Genomic DNA, 18,837 nt, shown 5'->3' on the forward strand with positions numbered 1-18,837 from the left:
AAGCAGGACATGCCACTTTCACTGCTTCATTTCTCCTTTTGCATTATCAATTTTGAAAAAGCAACTTATAGAGCCAATTATGGGCTAAACTGGGTAGAAAATACTTTTTTATTCCACAGGTCTGCAGAAAGGGGAAAACAAAAAAGCAAGGCAGTAACTGTAGAATAATCCATCCATCTGTGGATGGACAAGCTTCAGTGTATTTGCTAATTGACACAGTGAAAGTTTGTTTTACAACAAAAGCAATTTTACTGCTTCTCTTGTTCATGCATTTAACACTTAGCTTGATTAAGCATTTAAGTATTAATCCTACAAAACTCCCAACCTTAATATGGTTCTGTAGCAAATGAAACAGCTCATGTGTTAGTGCTGCCTTTTCTCACTTTAGTGCCATTGGCCATTGCAAACCCCCTTTAGGGACACAAGCTGACTTGAAGACCCCATCAGCCCTGAGTGAAGACAGAAATATTTCTGTGCTATTGTGCACTAGAAAAGATACACATCCAGTGGCAAGTTATTAAAAAAATCCAAACAGTACCCCCCTCCCTTCACTTCTATTATTTAGATGACAGTCTACAGGTGTAGTCTTATCTTCTCTACAATCCATTGCAAACCATACTATAGAGTGGGATTCTAACTCGGCATTCTGGATGACAAGCTTATGAAAAGCACACTGTACAAAAGAAACCATCACAAGTAAGTCAGTGTTTAAGGAATTTTTATTAAACCAAGAATTTTATAATCCAAATTATGTTTCTTTGCTCAGCTATCAATTCTCACTGTCAACTAAAACAGTGGTGATAATCTGAGCTTTTCCACAGTAAAGAATTACAAAATTAAAGAAAGGAATGCTTTAAATTTTTGTACTGTGCTGAAAATTCTTTTCCCCTGGGTTTATAAAACATTAATTTGTATTTTTTATTTTACTATTTTTTTTTAAATTTTAAATCAATAAGTAATCTAGGACTAGCATCTGTTTTGCTAGCCCTGGCGTTGCTCTGTACGTAAGCTTCAAAGTTTCCTTTCCTTTTTTTATTTATTTTATATTTTGCAATGTTTTTCTCAATATTTAATAGTTTTTCCATGTTTAGATTTTTTTTTCTTCGGTGAAGCGAAGTTCTAGATTGTAGTCCCGGATAGCTCTGTGAAAAAAAACAACGTTTTTAATGTTTTAAAACAAAAGCAGCACTTGGTATGTTTTTTGACATATTTTCTCTACTGTACACCAAGCAGCACTCTGCGCTTTCATTGTTTCAATGATACCAAAGTTCTTTAGAAACAGAATATCAGAGTCCTCCCACTTTTTAGGGGACACAAAAGTATTAAAAAATCTGATCCTTGGCAAGACAACACTTACTCTAGAACTGGACAGTCCCTCAGCACTGTTTTAAGCACAATGCTACTGTGATTGACTGCAGGCACCTCTACTCGAGGCTCATCAAATAAGCTACCCTAGCAGGATTTTCAATTTCCAGTTACTAAAACATCATGGAGCAGATGCAGTAATGGTCTCAAAGTATGGGCATCTTAGTTTAGGAGAGACAACCTATTTAGCACTTATCTCCAGAAACAGAAATGTGTAAAAATCATGACTCAAATTCTTCCTCCAAAATGAAAATGTTATATGATCAAATATTAAATCAGGGACCTTCAAATGATAGCTACAAATGTGGAAAGCAAGTTCACAGGCAAAACCTAACTAGACAGAAGAGCTAATAGATTCCTTTTTATCCTCAACTTCACGTTTTTCCCCTGTCACAATTGTTAAAGTACCACCATTTGCCTCTGTCATGCACAGTTAAGATACCAACCTCAGAGAAAGCAATGAAGAAAACCCACAATTCTAACTGATATTAAATAAGTCAAGACAATATACAGTTTAATTTTCACTTACTAGACAATATACAGTTTAATTTTCACTTACTAGACAATTTTAGAATTTGGTAAGTATATACAAACTACAGTATAAATAAGCTCTTTAATTTCTAAGAAAAAAGGGGGTTGGAGTATCATTTTAAGCTTATTTCAATTCCACAAGTTGCTCTCAATAGTATGAATAGCAGCATTTGACAGAACTGCCCATTTTTGCACACATGCCTAGAGCTAACTCCAGCTACATGTGTTGCTAGAAACAATGACATGTCAGTAGCTTTTGCTAACCAAGAGAGCACAGAAGCTTGTTTATCATAGCTGTTACTTCCTCTGGCTGCACATGACACAGAGCCTGGACACATGCTGCTTGCAAGGCCATGGACCAAACACTTGCCTTAGTCAACCTATGGAACTACAGTGGCCAAACTTACTTATTAAACACTTGGAACCCCAGTGGGATTATTAACTGCCTTTTGAGCAGCCTCTTTAGCTTGGTGGGCTTGTAGTACGGCTACAGCTTCATCAACCTGTTAAGCACAAATGAAAAATTAAGGGAAGATCAGCAATTTTTGTATATTTAAGTTAATAAAGCAGTGGAAATTATGCATATAGATAATGACTATGTTGTTGAAAAGAAAAATGAGAACATTACCATTCCAGTTCATGCAATGTAAGTCACTGTCACCCTCTGAAAGAGGACACTCTTGCCCTGAGCCAAAACTGCACTGCTGTTACTCCACTGTGCCAGCACGAACAACTGTTAGATCAGTGTAGACTTGACCACCTACAGAACCAGTGCAAGGCTAAAGTTCACCCACCTTCGAACGAAGAGACTCAGGAGACTCGAGCATGTGGAGGAGTTCAGAGTTGTCAATCTCCAGCAACATACCAGTGATCTTACCCGCCAGAGTAGGGTGCATGCTTTGAATAAGGGGGAATAGACGTTCACCTAGAAAGAAGAAAGTTAGTCAAGGACAAACCCAGCCTAAATTTAAGGGATAAGGGAAACAAACTTGTTTATTGCTAAAACCATTTACTCTGCATTTAAAGTTTGAAAAAGTGTACTTTAACTGTCCTTCTGCTACAATGCATAGAGAAAGGTATCATGTACGTACCTAACATCTGCTTTTGTTCTTGTGGAGGGGCAGAAGCCAACATGGAAGCAGTCAAGGGTTCCTGACCTTGCACATGGACAGCAGGCTGAAAATTAATTTAACATTTGAAAATGAAACCCTGGCTCATAATTAGGTGCAGCTTCAAACAGCCGGTATTTCACAACTTAGCATACACAATGCCTACAGTGTCAGAAACATCGAACAAATTAACAACTATGCCTATTTAATCAAATATTACTGGTTAGAGCTGAGTGATGGTGCTGAAAATTATTAGAAACTGCTCCACTGAGGAGCAAACACAAGAATTTAGGCTAAGGTATGAGGAAACTGAAAAGAACAAAGCAACATGGGATCACATCCTGTCCCAGGTAAACTTCAAATATATTTAACTCCCTAGTGCTTCCACTCTACTGCCATGATACAGAGCCTGAAGTGCCCTCCCATTAGCTCACCACCTTCCTCTGCAAAGAACACGAGTAAAAGCAGGGAGCAGCTCCCCAGAGCACATATGTACCTGCTGCATAGCAACCTGCGGCTGCGTGTTGAGGTGCTGCTGGGGATTGCGAACACCTGCAGCGTATTTGTACTGTGGTACTGTGCGCACGGCAGGAGTGGCCGCAGTGGCTGCTGCTGCAGGACGTGGACCCATCGTTTGTGTTGATGTATTAGCTGAAAAAATAGTAACAGAATTCCAGGTGTGAATAATTATTATTATAATTATTATTATTTTGCCCGACAAACCAACTTGAATCAAATATCTAATTTAGGTATTGTGTTATAGATTCATCTTAGTAGTATTGTCAACTGTCACATCACTAGTCACATACAAAGCTTCAAACCTTGAAATTTACTGGATGCTCATTTCCAGTCACTTCATTCATGAACTGCCCTTTTTACATGCTACTGGAAAAAGATTTGTGATAAAAAAATCCATTTTGTTTGAGTATTATTATAATTTCATTATAAGCTAAAGGACATTTGATTTCCTGAGCATATTATGTCAGTCATTCTAAAAAAGATACTTTTAGGAAGTAAATGGCTGTCTGATACATTCTGGGAGAATTACGCCTTCAGAGAGGCTGTGGACTCCCCATCCTTGGAGATGTGCAAGATCAGCCTGGATGGGGCTCTGAGTACCCTGGTCTAGTGGAGGGTCCCCTGCCTCTGGCATGGGGGCTGAAATACATGAGCTTTAATGCTCCTTCCAACCCAAACCATTCAATGACTACAGTCAATTCTGGTTCATTCAGTGATGTGCAGATTTTGCAGTCATTATACTGACTCACAATAATAAAATATGTATATGTAAAATATAAAAAAAATTAGTAAGAGCTAAAAATGTATCATCTCAATATTTCTACATGCAACCTATTATTACAATTGCTGCACTATGTTTAGAAATGAGAGAAGCCACCTTACAGTATTACTGAAGTGCACACAAGTGCTTCATCCTGAAGAGATGGGTATTACAACTGGAGTCTTTGCTGGGACAGTATTTAAAGCAATTACTAGAAGGTGATATTAGCTTATTCATTAGGAATATCACATGTGATAATAAACTTACAAATGTTTATTTTGCTGAAAAAGCAAAATAGGAATGGAAGTCCAATACTTAAAAGTTTGCACAAATCAAACTCACCAACACGCTGCGTTGACATGACTCGTGGAACCTGGGAAGAAGCTGGTCTCATGGTACTGAACGGTGGTCTGGGTGCTGCTGGGCGGATCGCACCAGGCATGTTTTGGAATGCTATGGTTTAGAAGAAATATACTGTTACATGCTGAAACACTGAGTGATGACAACATGACAAACAGAAGACCAATACAGCAATGCCATGAAAATCTATCTGAAAGTGCAAAGGTAAATGCTATAGAGTTTACAGCAATCACTGGAAAGATGTAAAGAAGTGACTTACGATGAGGTCTGGCACCCTGAGCAGTCCAGCGAGGACTAGGTCTAGCAAGTTGAGCGAGTTGATTAGTAGGATAGTACGCAGCACGGTTCTGAGTCTGCCAAACACAACAACATCACTTAACTTTGTTGTCTGTGAAGGGCATGCTGAACAGTCCAGCACCCTCCCACTAAGAGATTAAAGTGCTGAAATCACAGACACATGCTAACAGTTCTATTTACTGTTATATCTAAGCAGATTTTATGCAATACAAAATATACTCAGTTACTCATCTCCACACGTACCTGAGGAATAGCTGCCATGAAGTATCCTGAAGGAGGTGCTGGCTGGTAGGGGTTGATTACAGGATTAGGTACTGCCCTTACACTTGCCATCCTCTGCATGTACTGGTTGGTGAGATGAGCTTGGCGCTCCTCTTTACGCTGGGCTAGAGCTACATATAATGGTTTAGTAGCCACAATTCTACCATTCATTTCTGTGACTGCTTTGGTGGCTTCTTCTGGTGACGAAAAGCATACAAATCCAAATCCTTTGCTGCGGCCACCTTCCATCATCACCTGTCAGTACAAAATTTAGTCTTAAAACTAAGCCTTCTGTGTCACACCTATTCAACTTGCATGAGTTTCTTGTTTCAGCTTATTAGAAGTGAGAGCACAGGTTTGTTTAACTGAGCGTTTGATATAAATGAGTATTATTGTGTAATATATAGCTGTTACCCAAATAGAGGCAAAAATCTCATTAAATAATGAGCACAACAATGCACTGAAAGATGTAATTTTTCTCACACTAGTCTCACTACTTACTTTATTTCAAGAAAGGATGATCATATGGTGTTTAACATGACATGTACAATAATCAAGAAAGCTGATGCCCACATTTACAGTGGGTCCCATCAGTTACTGAATGAAATTAACTTTTCTTTGGTGACAGATCACTACACTCACTTTCAGAGAACAGACGAGCACAATTTATGAACTTTACCTTTGCACTCGTGATGGTACCAAATGGGGAGAACTCTTTTCGGAGACGCTCATCATCAATCCCATCATCAAGATTTTTCACGTAAAGGTTTACACCCTAAGAAAACAGGCAAGTTATTTTTAAAAGCAATTGCTCTGTGTAAATCTCAGAACACCATATAACAGAGTTAGCTCTCTTGATTTAAAACTGAACCTGGTATCTGGTGATCCTGTCCTGCTTCATTTGTTCAAACTTGCGCTTCAGCTCCGTCTGTCTTTCCACCTTTTTCTGAGCCCGGCCAACATAGATTTGTTTTCCATTGAGCTCTTTCCCATTCATTTCATCTACAGCCTTCATTGACAAACGACAAGTTAGCAGTGCTTTGTATTCCAGCATTTTTCAGACACACAAAATATGCAATTCAAATTAAAAATCTACACAAGGAGTCTAGAAAAAGAGCTAATCCATCTGAAAACACCACTAATTGAAACAAAATACCCCAAGATTTCCTCACTTATGGTAACATGAAAACAGCTTCCAAGTATGCTTCTGTCTTGTTGAAGACAAGTCACAAGAGATGCAAACCACTTTTTTTTATATGAAGCTGGAGGAAAAAACCAAAGTTGCAAGAACTATTTCTCCAGCCTTATCTTGCTAATGGCAGAAAAAAGCAAAGAGTAAGCAAATAAATTTGAAAATCTTAAATTTACCTAGTTCTGTCTTTAAAAGTAACACCTGAAACTGTAATATCTACCAGATCTTTCTATACTAAATGTTAAGCTACAGATGATACATACAACATTTTTTTTTCATTTTTCGTCTTTCTTTAAGGAAATAATTAGAAGTAAGAAAATGTGAACTTCTTCCCTTCATACTATTTTGAGTTACAACTCTTCAGATGTAAAAACTCTGGCATGTATTTACTCAATTAATTTAAAACCAGAAGTCACCAGTTTATTGTATATGTTTATAATCAATGCCATTAGACATTTTTACAGAGATACTGGAATTTTATATTATTTAAAACACCCAACATGTGATTCTGACTACAGTAAGAGAAACTATTCATCAATTAATGTATGCAAGACTGAAAAATGAAGATGTTCTAAAGACAGACAGGATTTGTTCTAATCTCTCGCTTGTACACTTGCAGTACTGACAAATCACCATAATGCCTTTTGAAAAGCAAACTTTGTTCTGTACTGCATTTTTTCCCTGATGCTATGTCCCTCTGTCACAGTAAACTGACATATCAAAGCAACCAGTTGACAAAAAATTAAGTCATACAGCATACTGGCATGATATAGACACGTACACAAATAAAAAGGACCCTTTTTCCAAAGTTACTCCTCAGAGTAAAAGCTACATTACAGGGCTCTATGACTATTTTCTCACAGTTATGCCAAACATGCTTTATAAAACTAATAGCTTTCCTGCTGACTTCACAGAAAACACAATTCTTTCTGCCTTCTGTGCAGAAGGCAGAAAGGCACAAACATTTTGTGCAACCTAACTGGACGCAATGATTCAGAGATGTAGTAATTTACTATGTTGTATATTGCTCAGTCTGCAAGAGTGCAAATATCACTGAGACCTTTAGGCCCAACTACAACAGGCTTTAAAATTATTCAAGATTCCCCATTTCTACACTAGTTCCAGCATTACCAGAGTATCTTGACTTAACAGACTTCTCAGACCAACTGACATTTGCTCATAGGAAAGCATTCTAAATGACAGAAACTCTGCTAAGTAATTTAGGAAGTGAGCATCTCTTTGCAGTGTCGACCAATTAAAAAAATTTAATCCCTCAATGAAACATATTATTTGGGTCTCAGTTACAGGATTACTAAAATTAAGTCCAAAAGCTTACTTTTTGGGCATCTTCATGTCTTTCAAAACTAACGAAGCCAAAGCCTTTGGATTTTCCACTCTCATCAGTCATAACTTTCACACTTAGAGCAGGACCTAAAAAAAGAATGAAATACTTAGGCTTCATAGACAGTGTATTCTTCTCATCTTTTGAACATTCTCTTTAGAAGATAATGTTTAGTTTATTTTACTTGTATTACAAAGGACTCCTGCACTAATAGTATCAAGTAAATGTCATCCATTAATATGAAATTAATAATTTGCCCTGGTGAACTTCAGTCATTATGGCTGAATTTCTTTTCTAATGTGTTTTCAACCAAAATTTCACCTTAAAGTGAAAGAAAGTGAATAAAATTTGTTTCGTCATTAAAAATTACGACACTTGAAAAGTATTAGTGCTTCCATGCTTTGAAGCAGGTACTGAAAAAGCCAGAGGAAGGCCTTGCAATTAGGTATACATTTCACTATTTATCCTGGTGAAAGGCCATCCTAGTTCAGCAATTTCATGACCTCTGAAAAACTGCAGTTCACAGACTCAATTGGAAGTAGCCAATTTAGCTGTAGCAGCTAAATTCGCTACTGTTTCAACCATAGATACTTGAAGAGCAGATAGGAATTTCCTGTTCGTGCTGTTTAAGGCTGCTACAGAGTATCTCTTGCACAAGGCTTTCCCTTGCTTTACGTACAGAACGTAGAGAACAGTAAAAGCATACAGGAAAGAAAATTAATTAAAAAAAAGGTGAGATTGAAAATAAAAGGTGAAGAACCTCTAATGGCATTAAGGGATGTGCCATTTCCTATTTTGATGGTAACACATCATATACATTACTACCTCACGGTCACATGTCCCCCATAATTTTGCCCTGTGCGTAACTGAGGATCAAGGCAGAATCTCATAGCTTGGTGCTGGCAGAGTTCCTTATAATTTTCTATTAGGTCAACCACCACAACGCAACTGAATAACAGAGGTAAGTTTGCAGGTCAATGAAAGCAGTAGCAAATTCATTAGTCACACATGATGTAGGTGCATTTATAAAATCAATCTGTACCAAACCAGAGAACACTGCAGAACCCATAGACACACTACTTCCAGATTACTGAAAACAGTTCTCATGGCAGGATTAAATATGATATTCTACCTATTTAAAATTCAGATATTACTGCACTTTTGAATCTGAAACTGGAATTAAGTACCAACTTTTCAGTAACCTTTACTACATTTCTACATCAATATCAGACAGCCCTGATTTCTTGTATTTCAAGGCACTGTACAGATAAGATACATGTAGTAAATTGAAGTTCACTTGTGTTTATATAAACATTAAGACATTACCAAACTTGCCAAAGAGTTCCTTAAGTCTCTCATCATCCATGTCTTCTCCAAAATTTTTGATGTAAACATTGGTGAATTCTTTTGCTCTGGCTCCAAGCTCTGCCTCACGTTCCTTGCGGGATTTAAACCTTCCAACAAATCTGGTTGCAGGAAGAACAGAGTCATACAGATTAAAGCAAGTGTCTCAAGGTTTAAAAATTTACTTTAATCCTCAGGCATTGTATTTTATTCCTAATCAGTCTCGTTCACTACAGGTATGAAATTCTTTAGATAAAATATTTAGGATAAAACTCAAAGAAAAACTCCACTGTTCTTTGCTACACCAGCATCTTTATCCCATTTACAAGGCAACAAAATGCTTTCAAGCCATTGGTGAGATTGTTCACTCTTATAAAAACAGCCTTTGACAACAAGAGCTATTTAACTAACTGCCCCCCGCCCCCTTGCACACCTCTCCAGCCTGTATCAAAGACTTGGTTTTTAGGCATAGTGAAATAAATAGCTCAACTTGCTCTTAAGTCAAATACTGCTGCAAATTGGCTGGGAACACCAATGGTTAGTTCATACTGGCAGAAAACAAGCAGAACCTGGAAACAACATTCTGCAGCCCAAGGACATGCCCTAGCACAGACTGTACATGGCTGACACTGATTTCTGACTGTAGCAAACCCCTACTTTCAAATTTTATTGTAGGCTCTAACTTTATAGTCATGAATTTGGCAAATGCAATACAGCAGCATACAGTACCTCAGTAATTTTTAAACTTTGACAATTTCACCTAATTTATAGCAATCAAGTATAGTAAGAATAGAAGTGCAATGTGTTCAGCAGATTTTGATAGTGAAGTGCTCTAATTGATTTCTAAAAGACTAGTCTGAATAGAAATTCAAAGCAAAATTAACTCTCATGATATATTTTACTCCTGGGCCCTTATGACTGCACGTTGACCATTTTTACTAATTTAAAGTTGTATAACAATGGATGCCGAATAAAAACATCTACAGTATGTTAGTCAAGAACAGAACAAGCAGGAAATCTAAAGTTTCAAAATATATGTTTTCCCTGTGTCTTGATCCATCCATTTCTACATATTAAAATAATCCATGACAGTAAACTGATGCTGATTTCTGTTATCCTTTTTCCAAACCCTCCTAAGTACCTAGAAAGATGTTATTTTGCAATTTTACCAAACACCATAATGATCCCTTAGGCATAGCTGTGAATCACATCCACTCTCCCAGCCTAAATATTATTAAAGTTGCCAAATAACATTTTTTCCTACAATGTAGAATAGTGATAATGATTAAAACATTACATGTCTTTAAGTTTTATTTTCTACTCGCTTGATATGCCTATTAACAGACATTCACACAAAAATATTAGTCTAATCTGACCACTCTTTAGTGCCAAGTAAGCACCCTTCAGTGCCAAGTATCAGCTGACTCCAAAATATGGATAATACACTTATTTCGCAACTCTTATAAAGGATGCATTATTCAGAATGCTCAGTGAATTGTATTTTATCTCAGACCAATAAGATCAGAAAACCAGGGAAGATCCCAAATCCTCACTCATTACAGTATTGGCTTGTAAGACAATTAATACAGTGATTATTTTTTTTTTCCCCTCTGGAGTCCATTATTTGTCTTTTTGAACTTAGACTGACTCCAGAACAAGCAGGTGATAAAATTCTTAAAATTCCTAGCACTAAAACTCTACTACTTAAAATTAGAAATTTTCAAAAAAACCTTTCTTTCCTAGGTAAGCTTTTAAATCTTTGTCTGCCCTATAATGAATTTCAGTTTACTGATCCCCAAATACTTATTTATGTACTTACACTTTGCGGTCATTAAGCAGCATACCATTCATTTTTTCAATAGCTCTTTCTGCAGCTTCTTGTGTCTCAAAATGCACAAATCCATAACCCTTGGATCCATTTTCATCACACACCACCTATTAATGAAAAACCTTGTTGTAATACCCGTGGAATGTTTCCAGCATAAACTGAGGAGTTTGTGTGTCAATACATTTTATTTTCCACTAACCTTACAAGACAGGATGTTCCCAAAAGCAGAAAATGTATCATACAAAGCTTTGTTATCAATTGATTTGTCCAGGTTTTTGATGAAGATGTTTCCTACACCGCTTTTGCGCAGAGATGGATCGCGCTGAGACCACATGATGCGCACTGGTTTGCCTTTAATGACATCGAAGTTCATGGTGTCCAAAGCTCGTTCAGCTGGAAAAACATTATGGAGTTAGTAGGAAATGCTAGTTATCTTAATAAGCATACAAATACCAGCTGAAGTACAATGCTTACTAATATTTTTATTATTTCAAGTCCAGCACCATCACCAAGCTGCAAACCCAAGCCTCCAGTGTACTCTGCTGTATGCAAGGAAGAACTGGCAAAAACTCATCAGCAAAAGCTGCAGAAATCTCATTAGTCCATAAGACTAGATCTGTGAAAAGATGCTACAGTGACAGGAGAAAAAACAGCAAGTGGCAGCTGTTAGAAGGTTTTAGCATTTGTGAAAATCAGTGGTTTCTCCCAGATCACACAGATGCATATTGTGTCAATGAAAATGCTTTTAGGGGTACTGCTTGTACCTAATGAGGCCTTTTGCAAATATTAATAAAAGAACATCTACAACACCAATATCCCTAAACTGACAAAATTTCTTTGCTAGACAGACATTCAAGCCTTATTCAAGCAGTTATTCCACAGAACTTCTTCAGTGACCAAAAAGATCTGTAATGAAATTCTGAGTAAGAGACAGTTCAAAGAGATTCAAAACTGGCACTTAGTTTAGAAAATCTGAAATTATACATATATTTTAAAAGCTCACAATGAAATACATATGAGCTCAATGAAGGAGCAAGCATTAAAACAGAAAACCAGGATAATGTAAACCAGGTTTTGTTACTCCAATGGAGTAGTTTTTCCAGTAGAACTCCATAACTAACTTTTCAAATCCTGATGTAAAATTTCTTGTGTATTTAGATGGGGAAGTATCAAGACTTGCTCATTTTTCACATGTCTCTTCAAAGCCACAAGACATCTCTGTGATGTTACAACTCATCTTGTGTATTTAAGCACAAAAGAGCAATAGTTCTCAAGTACAGCAGTTCCTTTTCATCTCTGTTCCTGTAAGTCTGGAAGAACACTGAAAAAAGTCCCAATAAATACCTGAAGTCACACCCATGGGTACTAACTCGCTTCACCGTAATTTGCAAATATCAAAACAATATGATGTTAACAAGACTGAAATCAGCTTAGTGATAGTTTAAATACAGCAACCGTGTCAGTTAACATTTTTTTGGGAGGACCAAGGGCCAATCACATTGTGAAAACCCTTATTTAATGTTTTTGTTCTTTAAGTGCTGCATTTGTCTTGAGCTATATTGTTGCATGCTGTGGCCAAAGGCAATTTGCAGTGAGCCTGGAATTCAGCTGATATACCATGTTCTATATCCTTTCTTGTGACATTTTCAGATTACAAATAAATTTTACAATTATATTCTCTGAAAGATATACAAAGAGCTGGACATCTAACATTTTAAGAGGGGAAAAGATCATTGATACTATTACCATATTCACATGACAGTAGCAAATCAGCAACTTATTTAAACTGAAGCCACAAAAATTAGATGCCAGTCTTCTAATAAGTTAATAAAAATTAAGCAGGAGAGAGAAAGCAACCTAGATTGTGCTAATGAGAAATAAAAATCATTTGCTCTATACTACAAAAAGGGGGAGGGGGGGGGAGAGATGAAATAAAAACCATAAAAGAAAAAAAGAAAAAAAAAAACCTGTGGATATCAGACTGGCCACAGTAGAAACTTCTAAGACTTCACTACTGCCCTGGAAGTCACTGGAATTATTACTGCCAGCACCAAGAGATGTGCCAGCAACAAACAGTTCATTATTTCCAGAAGTAGTAACAGGGCTTCCTTTACTTGAAAAGAGGCTTTTCTAATTCATGCTAATTGCATCTAGAATAATCCTGACACTCCTTAAAAATGTGTGTTCCTAGACATTTCCCATCCATTTGACTGAAAGAGAGCCCATGGGTCCTTTGCAAACATTACCACTCTTAACAAATAGTGAGCCTGTGTCTTAGACCAGCACAATTTCTCCAGATGGACATCATGGAAACTTCAACAGCTCTCCTCATCTCTCCTTTGGAGCAGAAATGCAAGAAAATAAAGTTTTTCTGCTGAATCGACACCACATTGTCATTCCACGACTCCATCTACAACGAGGTACAAGCTACTCTCATTAAAATTCCCAAGGAGTGAAACTGGCTCACTTCCATTACATTTCAGTCATAAAAGGCTGTGCCAGGTGCAGGAGGCAGCTCCGTTCAGCAGCGAACTTGTTACCAATGGACACACCTACCCGGGCTGTACTTCTGCTGATTCTGCTGGAGCTCTCGCTCAATGACTCACCAGCTCCCATTTTAGTCGTGAGCAACTGGACAGTCCACTTGAACAATTTCAAAATCACTCAGAATATACACTTAATGCCAACCTGTGCTAAAGGTAAACAGCAGTACCTATGAAACAAAAAACCTCTGGAAACATAACCATTCTAACAATCCAAAGGATTCTAAGGCAGTTTCAGATTACTCAAGAATGTTTCCAGTTTAGTGATTAAACAAGATTGCCCGAGTTTTACTCCAGATTATGACTCAAATTCAGAAAAGTCACAACTCTTGACATGTGTGCATACCTCACACATGTGTCATCAGGCCTAATTAGTTTTTAGAAGAGCTTTGAGATTCCTCCTTTACTTACAGCTGGTGATGTCAAGCACACCTTCAAAGCTATTTTTAAAAACCCAAGGTAGTTGTTACCTGCTGTTTAATAGGCATAGACTGAGATGTAGCTAAAAATTTGACCAAACCAATAAAAAGTAGCTAGTTTGGATGATTGTAAGAATAACCATTCATCTTCAAAACTCTTATTTAAAGGTTTCTGTAAATCAACATTAAAAAGCCTGCATAAAGCCCCCAGCAAATGCTTTCTAGGTATTTGCCAAGAATATAAAATTCTGAAAATCTTGAATAAGTATAATCTTGCAATACTTTTAAACTGTATTTTAAACACCTGCTTCCAGATATGTGCCAAATGCAGGCTTGATAAAGACAAGAAATACTTTTAGCTGAACTGGACTAGTTATAAACTAAAATATGTATGTCTCCCAAAGCCTGAAAAACACTTACAACATTTGGAGTAACAGCATCTTTCTAAGAGGCATATTGAAAATCTGAATTAAACACTGCTCAGGTGAAAAAGCTCTATTTGTTCCCACATTTGACAAATTACAAACCAAGTCACAAAATGCACTGGTTGCACAACTAATGACAAAGTCAGCCCTTATGGAACTCTATCAATACGAAGGAGAAGTAGCACTTAAATCACCTTCACCTTATATCCTGACATTATTATATCCCTGTACTGACCTGCGCTAACCCATTATTTTTCTGAGAAACTGTACCAGACATTTTTATTTAATGAAAGCAAAGATGTCAAAACAAGCATTCAAATCGTCTCATCCTAAAGCATGGCTGAATAAATCAAAAGCTCTCTGAACTGAGAGAGCTGATAACAGGTGGAGTATCTGCCTATTAAGAAGATGAGGCAGTAACTTTTACTACGTACATAGATACCATCGGTACACCAAAGTCTGATCTGATAATGGCTGTATGCTAAAACTAACTCTGAAAGCCAGTTAAATCTAATTGCTTGGAATGTTTGTAATATAAGTATCTCACTTTCATATACTTGAAAATAAAATCATTTTAATGGAAAACTGTTTACTTAACTGTATTTGAAATCACTTATCTTCTAGATGGCCAATTACTTTTTTTGTAATTGGACTCCACAAAATCTAAAACCAGTTACAGTAGGTTTAGTGAAACACCCTTCAAATGGATCACACTGTGTTTCCCAACATGACCAGAACTGCAGAGAAAGTTTCTTTACCGATATAACTTTGGAGAAGCAGCATGAAAACACTTCATGAAAAAACAAGTTTCATAAAAACGCGGCTTGGGAGAAACAATGTCAGAGAATTTACTGCGAAGAGACACGAATGAGAGCAGAGCTCGGGCTCCAGCTACATAAGGAAAAAGCACAAGGAGGCCCGAGTAGTTTCATGTCCTCCATGCACGTGACAGACCTGCCATGGTGTTTTAACAAACGCTTCGGCCTGGACGCCTGTGAAACTACCCAGCCACGCTGGTGCGTCCTACTTCCTTCTCCCGGCCTCTTAACCACGCACTCACACACACCCAGCTCCTGCGCGGTTATTAAAAGGTGCTAATGACTGCGATGTGTTCCCCAAGCTACCCTTCATCTCGGACGGACATGAAGAGCCGCCCGCACACTCATCCGCAATCCCCTCCCCGGCAGCGGGGGCAGCCCCGCCGGGCCACCGGGGCTCCCCGGGCGCTCCCCCGCCCATCACCGGAGCCCTGCGGCCGCTCTCGATGCGCGGAAGCGCCTCCCCCCCGCTTCTCCGGCCGCCACGAGGCGCGGGCGGCCCGGGCCGCGCGTAAGCGGCGGCCCCACCGCCAACTTCCCCCCGCGCCCAGCCGGGTCCGCCCCGTCCCGGGCAGCAAAATGGATGCGGGGCGGCGGCCGGGGCGGGGGGCAGGGGACAAACATGGCTCCGCCGGCGCCCGCGGCCCGGCACTCACCGTCGGCGGGCTGCTGGAAGTTGACATAGGCGTATCCGAGCGAGCGGCGGGTGATCATGTCCCTGCAGACGCGGATGGAGAGGATGGGCCCGGCCGGGCTGAACTTCTCGTAGAGCATGGCCTCGGTCACGTCGGGGTGCAGGTCCCCCACGTAGAGCGAGGCCATGGGGTAGCTGGGGGCGCTGGGGTTCATCCTGCCGCCGTCTCCCGGCGCGGGGGGGGCGCTGACGAGGCGGAGGCCGCGGCGGTCGGTGCGAGCGGGGCCGGCGAAGGCGGCACGGGGCCGGCTCAGACTCAACGGCTGCGGCGGGTGCGGCGGATGAGCGGGCGGGGGTCGGGTCGCGCCGTGCGGGCCGGGTGGAGCTGGCGGCGGCGGGTGCTGCGCTCGGCGGGGTCGGGCTCGCTGTGTGTCTCCTCTCGGCTGCGCCGGGTCCGGGGACTTCGCTTCACCGGGTTATTTTATATCAAACCGGCCGTTTGCAGAAAGGTTGTCGGGAAGGTTGGATGAGGAAAGAGGGTTATTTTTTTAAAAGGTTTTTTAAGATTTTTGGATTTTTTTTGGCTTTTTTAAATATTTTTTTAGTAATAAATGGTGCTGCGGGGCCGGGCCGGCGTGTCCGGGTGGTCCGGAGCACACGCACTGCGCACACAGCTCCGACGGCGGCCGGGGGACAAGGGGGCGGCCGCCGCCCCGGCCGCGCTCTATATATACCCGCCCCGCCCCCCCGCCCCCGCCGCGCGGCGCGCCACGCACGGCGCCGCGCGCACCGCGCACGCGCACCTGCGGGCGGGGGTGGGGACACGCGCGGCAGCAGGCGCGGAGCCGCGGCTTCGGCGCATGCGCGAGGGCGGGGCGGGCCGGAGGGTTGGCCGCGCGGGGAGTGCGCCTGCGCCCGCCCGGCGTCACGGGGGGCGGCGCGAGTGTGGGGAGGGGGCTCGGCGGCAGGGCGCACGCGCGGGAGGGAGCGCACATGTGCGCGGTTGGGGGAGGGCGGGTGGGCGGAAGGGCGCGTGCGCGCCGAGCGGACCAACGGCCGGCACGGGGCGGGGCGTTACCGGCTCACTCGCGAGCTCCGCGCGCCCCACCCGCTGCTGGCCGGGCCGCGCGGGGGAGCGCGCGGGCGGGGGGAGGTCGCGCGCTAGGGGCCGGAAGGGGGCGGGGCTCGCGCCGCCGCTGGGCGCGTGCGCGGTGACGGAGCGCGGAGGGGTGGGGGGCGGCGGAGGGAAGTTGGGAGGTGCTGCGTCTGCAGGAGGAATGAGTGTTGTCACTGGGCCGGGAATAAAGCGGGATTAGCCTTTAGGCTCTGCTCTGGTCGTTCCTTGAATTAGACGTGTTTTATCGCTGTGTTTTGTGCTGAAGAAGTTCGCGCTGTAGGTTGAAGGGCCCTAGGAGTTGAGTGGGCGCCTTTCTGCAGCTCCGTGGGTGGGTGGGGTGGCCGCCGCCGTCCCGGCCAGCCTGGGGAGCTGGTGTCAGGCCGCATTCCAAACGTGCCTTTGAGAACTTAGCATCCGAGTGTCGCGGCTTGTGCCATACACAGAATTTCTCAGGGAGAATCACACGCAGAATCACAGAACGAATTAGGTTGGAAAAGGCCTGTGGGATCATCGAGTCCGACCTTTGAGTGGACACCACCACGTCAATTACACCGTGGCACAAGCTTGCCATTACTAGAAGCCTCTCGTAGTTCCTTAAACACCAAAGCAGCCCTGTGGGGTTTGGAAAACCTTGCTTTATTTTTAGCTGGCTTCTCTAGTCTGAAAAAAACACTAGTCCTTTTGTGAGAAAGGAAAATATTTTCCTATCCATTAGAATTCTAGGGGGCTTTTTAATTAATTGTGTTTTAGATTCTCGCAAAATAATAGAATCAAATAAAATATGCTTCGTTCCTGCTAAACAAAACTATAACTACTAAACACTAAACATTAATGCAAGTGTAAGGCAGGAAGCTAGATCATGGATTTGCAAAAGTCCTGGATGTAACTGCTCTTTTATATTTAATGTAGTTTTTCTTACTGTTTTCTTACTGTTCTTTGCAGTTTCAACATAAAGAAAAAGAATGGTCTGCGGCTTTGCATCCTGTTCTGTTTTCTTGTTTTATATTTTGTATGATGATTTATTTTTCTTTGACTAACATTTGCCATGATGGGTTTAAGTAGAGCCGTAGGGGGGAGTACTTGTGGAATTTTGCTGTCAAGTGCGAAGATTCCACTTGCACTCAGCAGCTGGTGCAGTTTCACTGCCTCTTGTTGGAGGTGACCAAACCCATGGCAGAGCTGGCATCTCCCCGTGTGTTCCATGGCAAAGTGTGACAGCTTTGTTCAGCCCCCACCCTGCCCTGGCCTCAAACTGAGGTACCCTCTGAAATCTGAAGCAGCTGACAAATGAACACATCCTGAGGTGGCGGTGGTGGCTTCTGTCAGCTGTGTACAGCAGATGGCCTGCACCAGCAGTGTCTTATAGTGAGGTTTGTTGTGTTTGTTAAAATTCAGATGGTGATTTTTAGAGAAAAATAAAATTTCTCTCGTTTGAATACTGGTTTATAATGCCCTCCCTAGGATGTACTATGTACTGTTTCTGGTCTCTCCTTTCCTTATATGTTTCTGTTCTTCATCTTGTCTCCTTTCCCCAAACTCTCCTTTTTCATACTTGCTGCTTCTTTCACACTTTTCTGTCATTGGCACTTGGTCATATTATTACATGTTTTTTCTTCCCTTGGCCTGTTCCTGCTCTTTCTTGTGAGTTAAGTTGCACTGTTTCTACCCTTGGCACTCTGGGACAATGGCAAGATAGAGCCCAGAGCGTGGTAAGGCATTTGTCTTTTACCAAATTTAAGAAATAAAACTTGCAAGTTTTATTCAGCACAGAGAGGGACTTTTTGGAGATCTTGTCTCTTAACATGGTATGATTTCAGAGTTTTCTAACACTAAATGCGATTAAGGCAGTAAAAACGTATTCTCAGCCTTATATGGATATCCAAAAGAGTTCAAATTACTGTTTAAAAGCACTGTAGCTTACTAAGTAAACTTGTCTAGTGTTTGTTTTCAGCAGAATAATATATTATTGGGTC

At 41.0% G+C, this 18,837-nt stretch overlaps 1 protein-coding gene across 1 annotated transcript; it reads right to left on the reverse strand.

Moving 5' to 3' along the window:
* Positions 1 to 701: 701 nt before the first annotated feature.
* PABPC1 (poly(A) binding protein cytoplasmic 1) lies at positions 702 to 16,472 on the reverse strand. The gene is made up of 15 exons (XM_059864761.1): positions 15,770 to 16,472; positions 11,108 to 11,301; positions 10,900 to 11,015; positions 9,063 to 9,202; positions 7,731 to 7,825; positions 6,074 to 6,211; positions 5,882 to 5,977; positions 5,185 to 5,457; positions 4,904 to 4,997; positions 4,627 to 4,737; positions 3,502 to 3,656; positions 2,988 to 3,072; positions 2,691 to 2,821; positions 2,304 to 2,399; positions 702 to 1,142 (listed from the first exon to the last, which is right to left on the reverse strand). Exons 1-14 carry the CDS (start codon positions 15,960 to 15,962, stop codon positions 2,307 to 2,309), a joined length of 1,914 nt encoding a protein of 637 aa, XP_059720744.1. The 5' UTR covers positions 15,963 to 16,472; the 3' UTR covers positions 702 to 1,142; positions 2,304 to 2,306.
* Between the last annotated feature and the right edge of the window lie 2,365 nt (positions 16,473 to 18,837).

The sequence above is a fragment of the Haemorhous mexicanus genome, chromosome 1 (genome assembly GCF_027477595.1).
Source record: "Haemorhous mexicanus isolate bHaeMex1 chromosome 1, bHaeMex1.pri, whole genome shotgun sequence".
Lineage (NCBI taxonomy): Eukaryota > Metazoa > Chordata > Aves > Passeriformes > Fringillidae > Haemorhous > Haemorhous mexicanus.

Coding starts and splice junctions, on each gene's coding strand:
- PABPC1 (XM_059864761.1), bottom strand. CDS start 15,962: ATGAACCCCAGCGCCCCCAGCTACCCCATGGCCTCGCTCTACGTGGGG. Junction 11,302..15,769: donor CTTCCAGCAGCCCGCCGACG/GTGAGTGCCGGG, acceptor ATGTTTTTCCAG/CTGAACGAGCTTTGGACACC. Junction 3,073..3,501: donor CGCAGGTTGCTATGCAGCAG/GTACATATGTGC, acceptor ATTAATTTTCAG/CCTGCTGTCCATGTGCAAGG.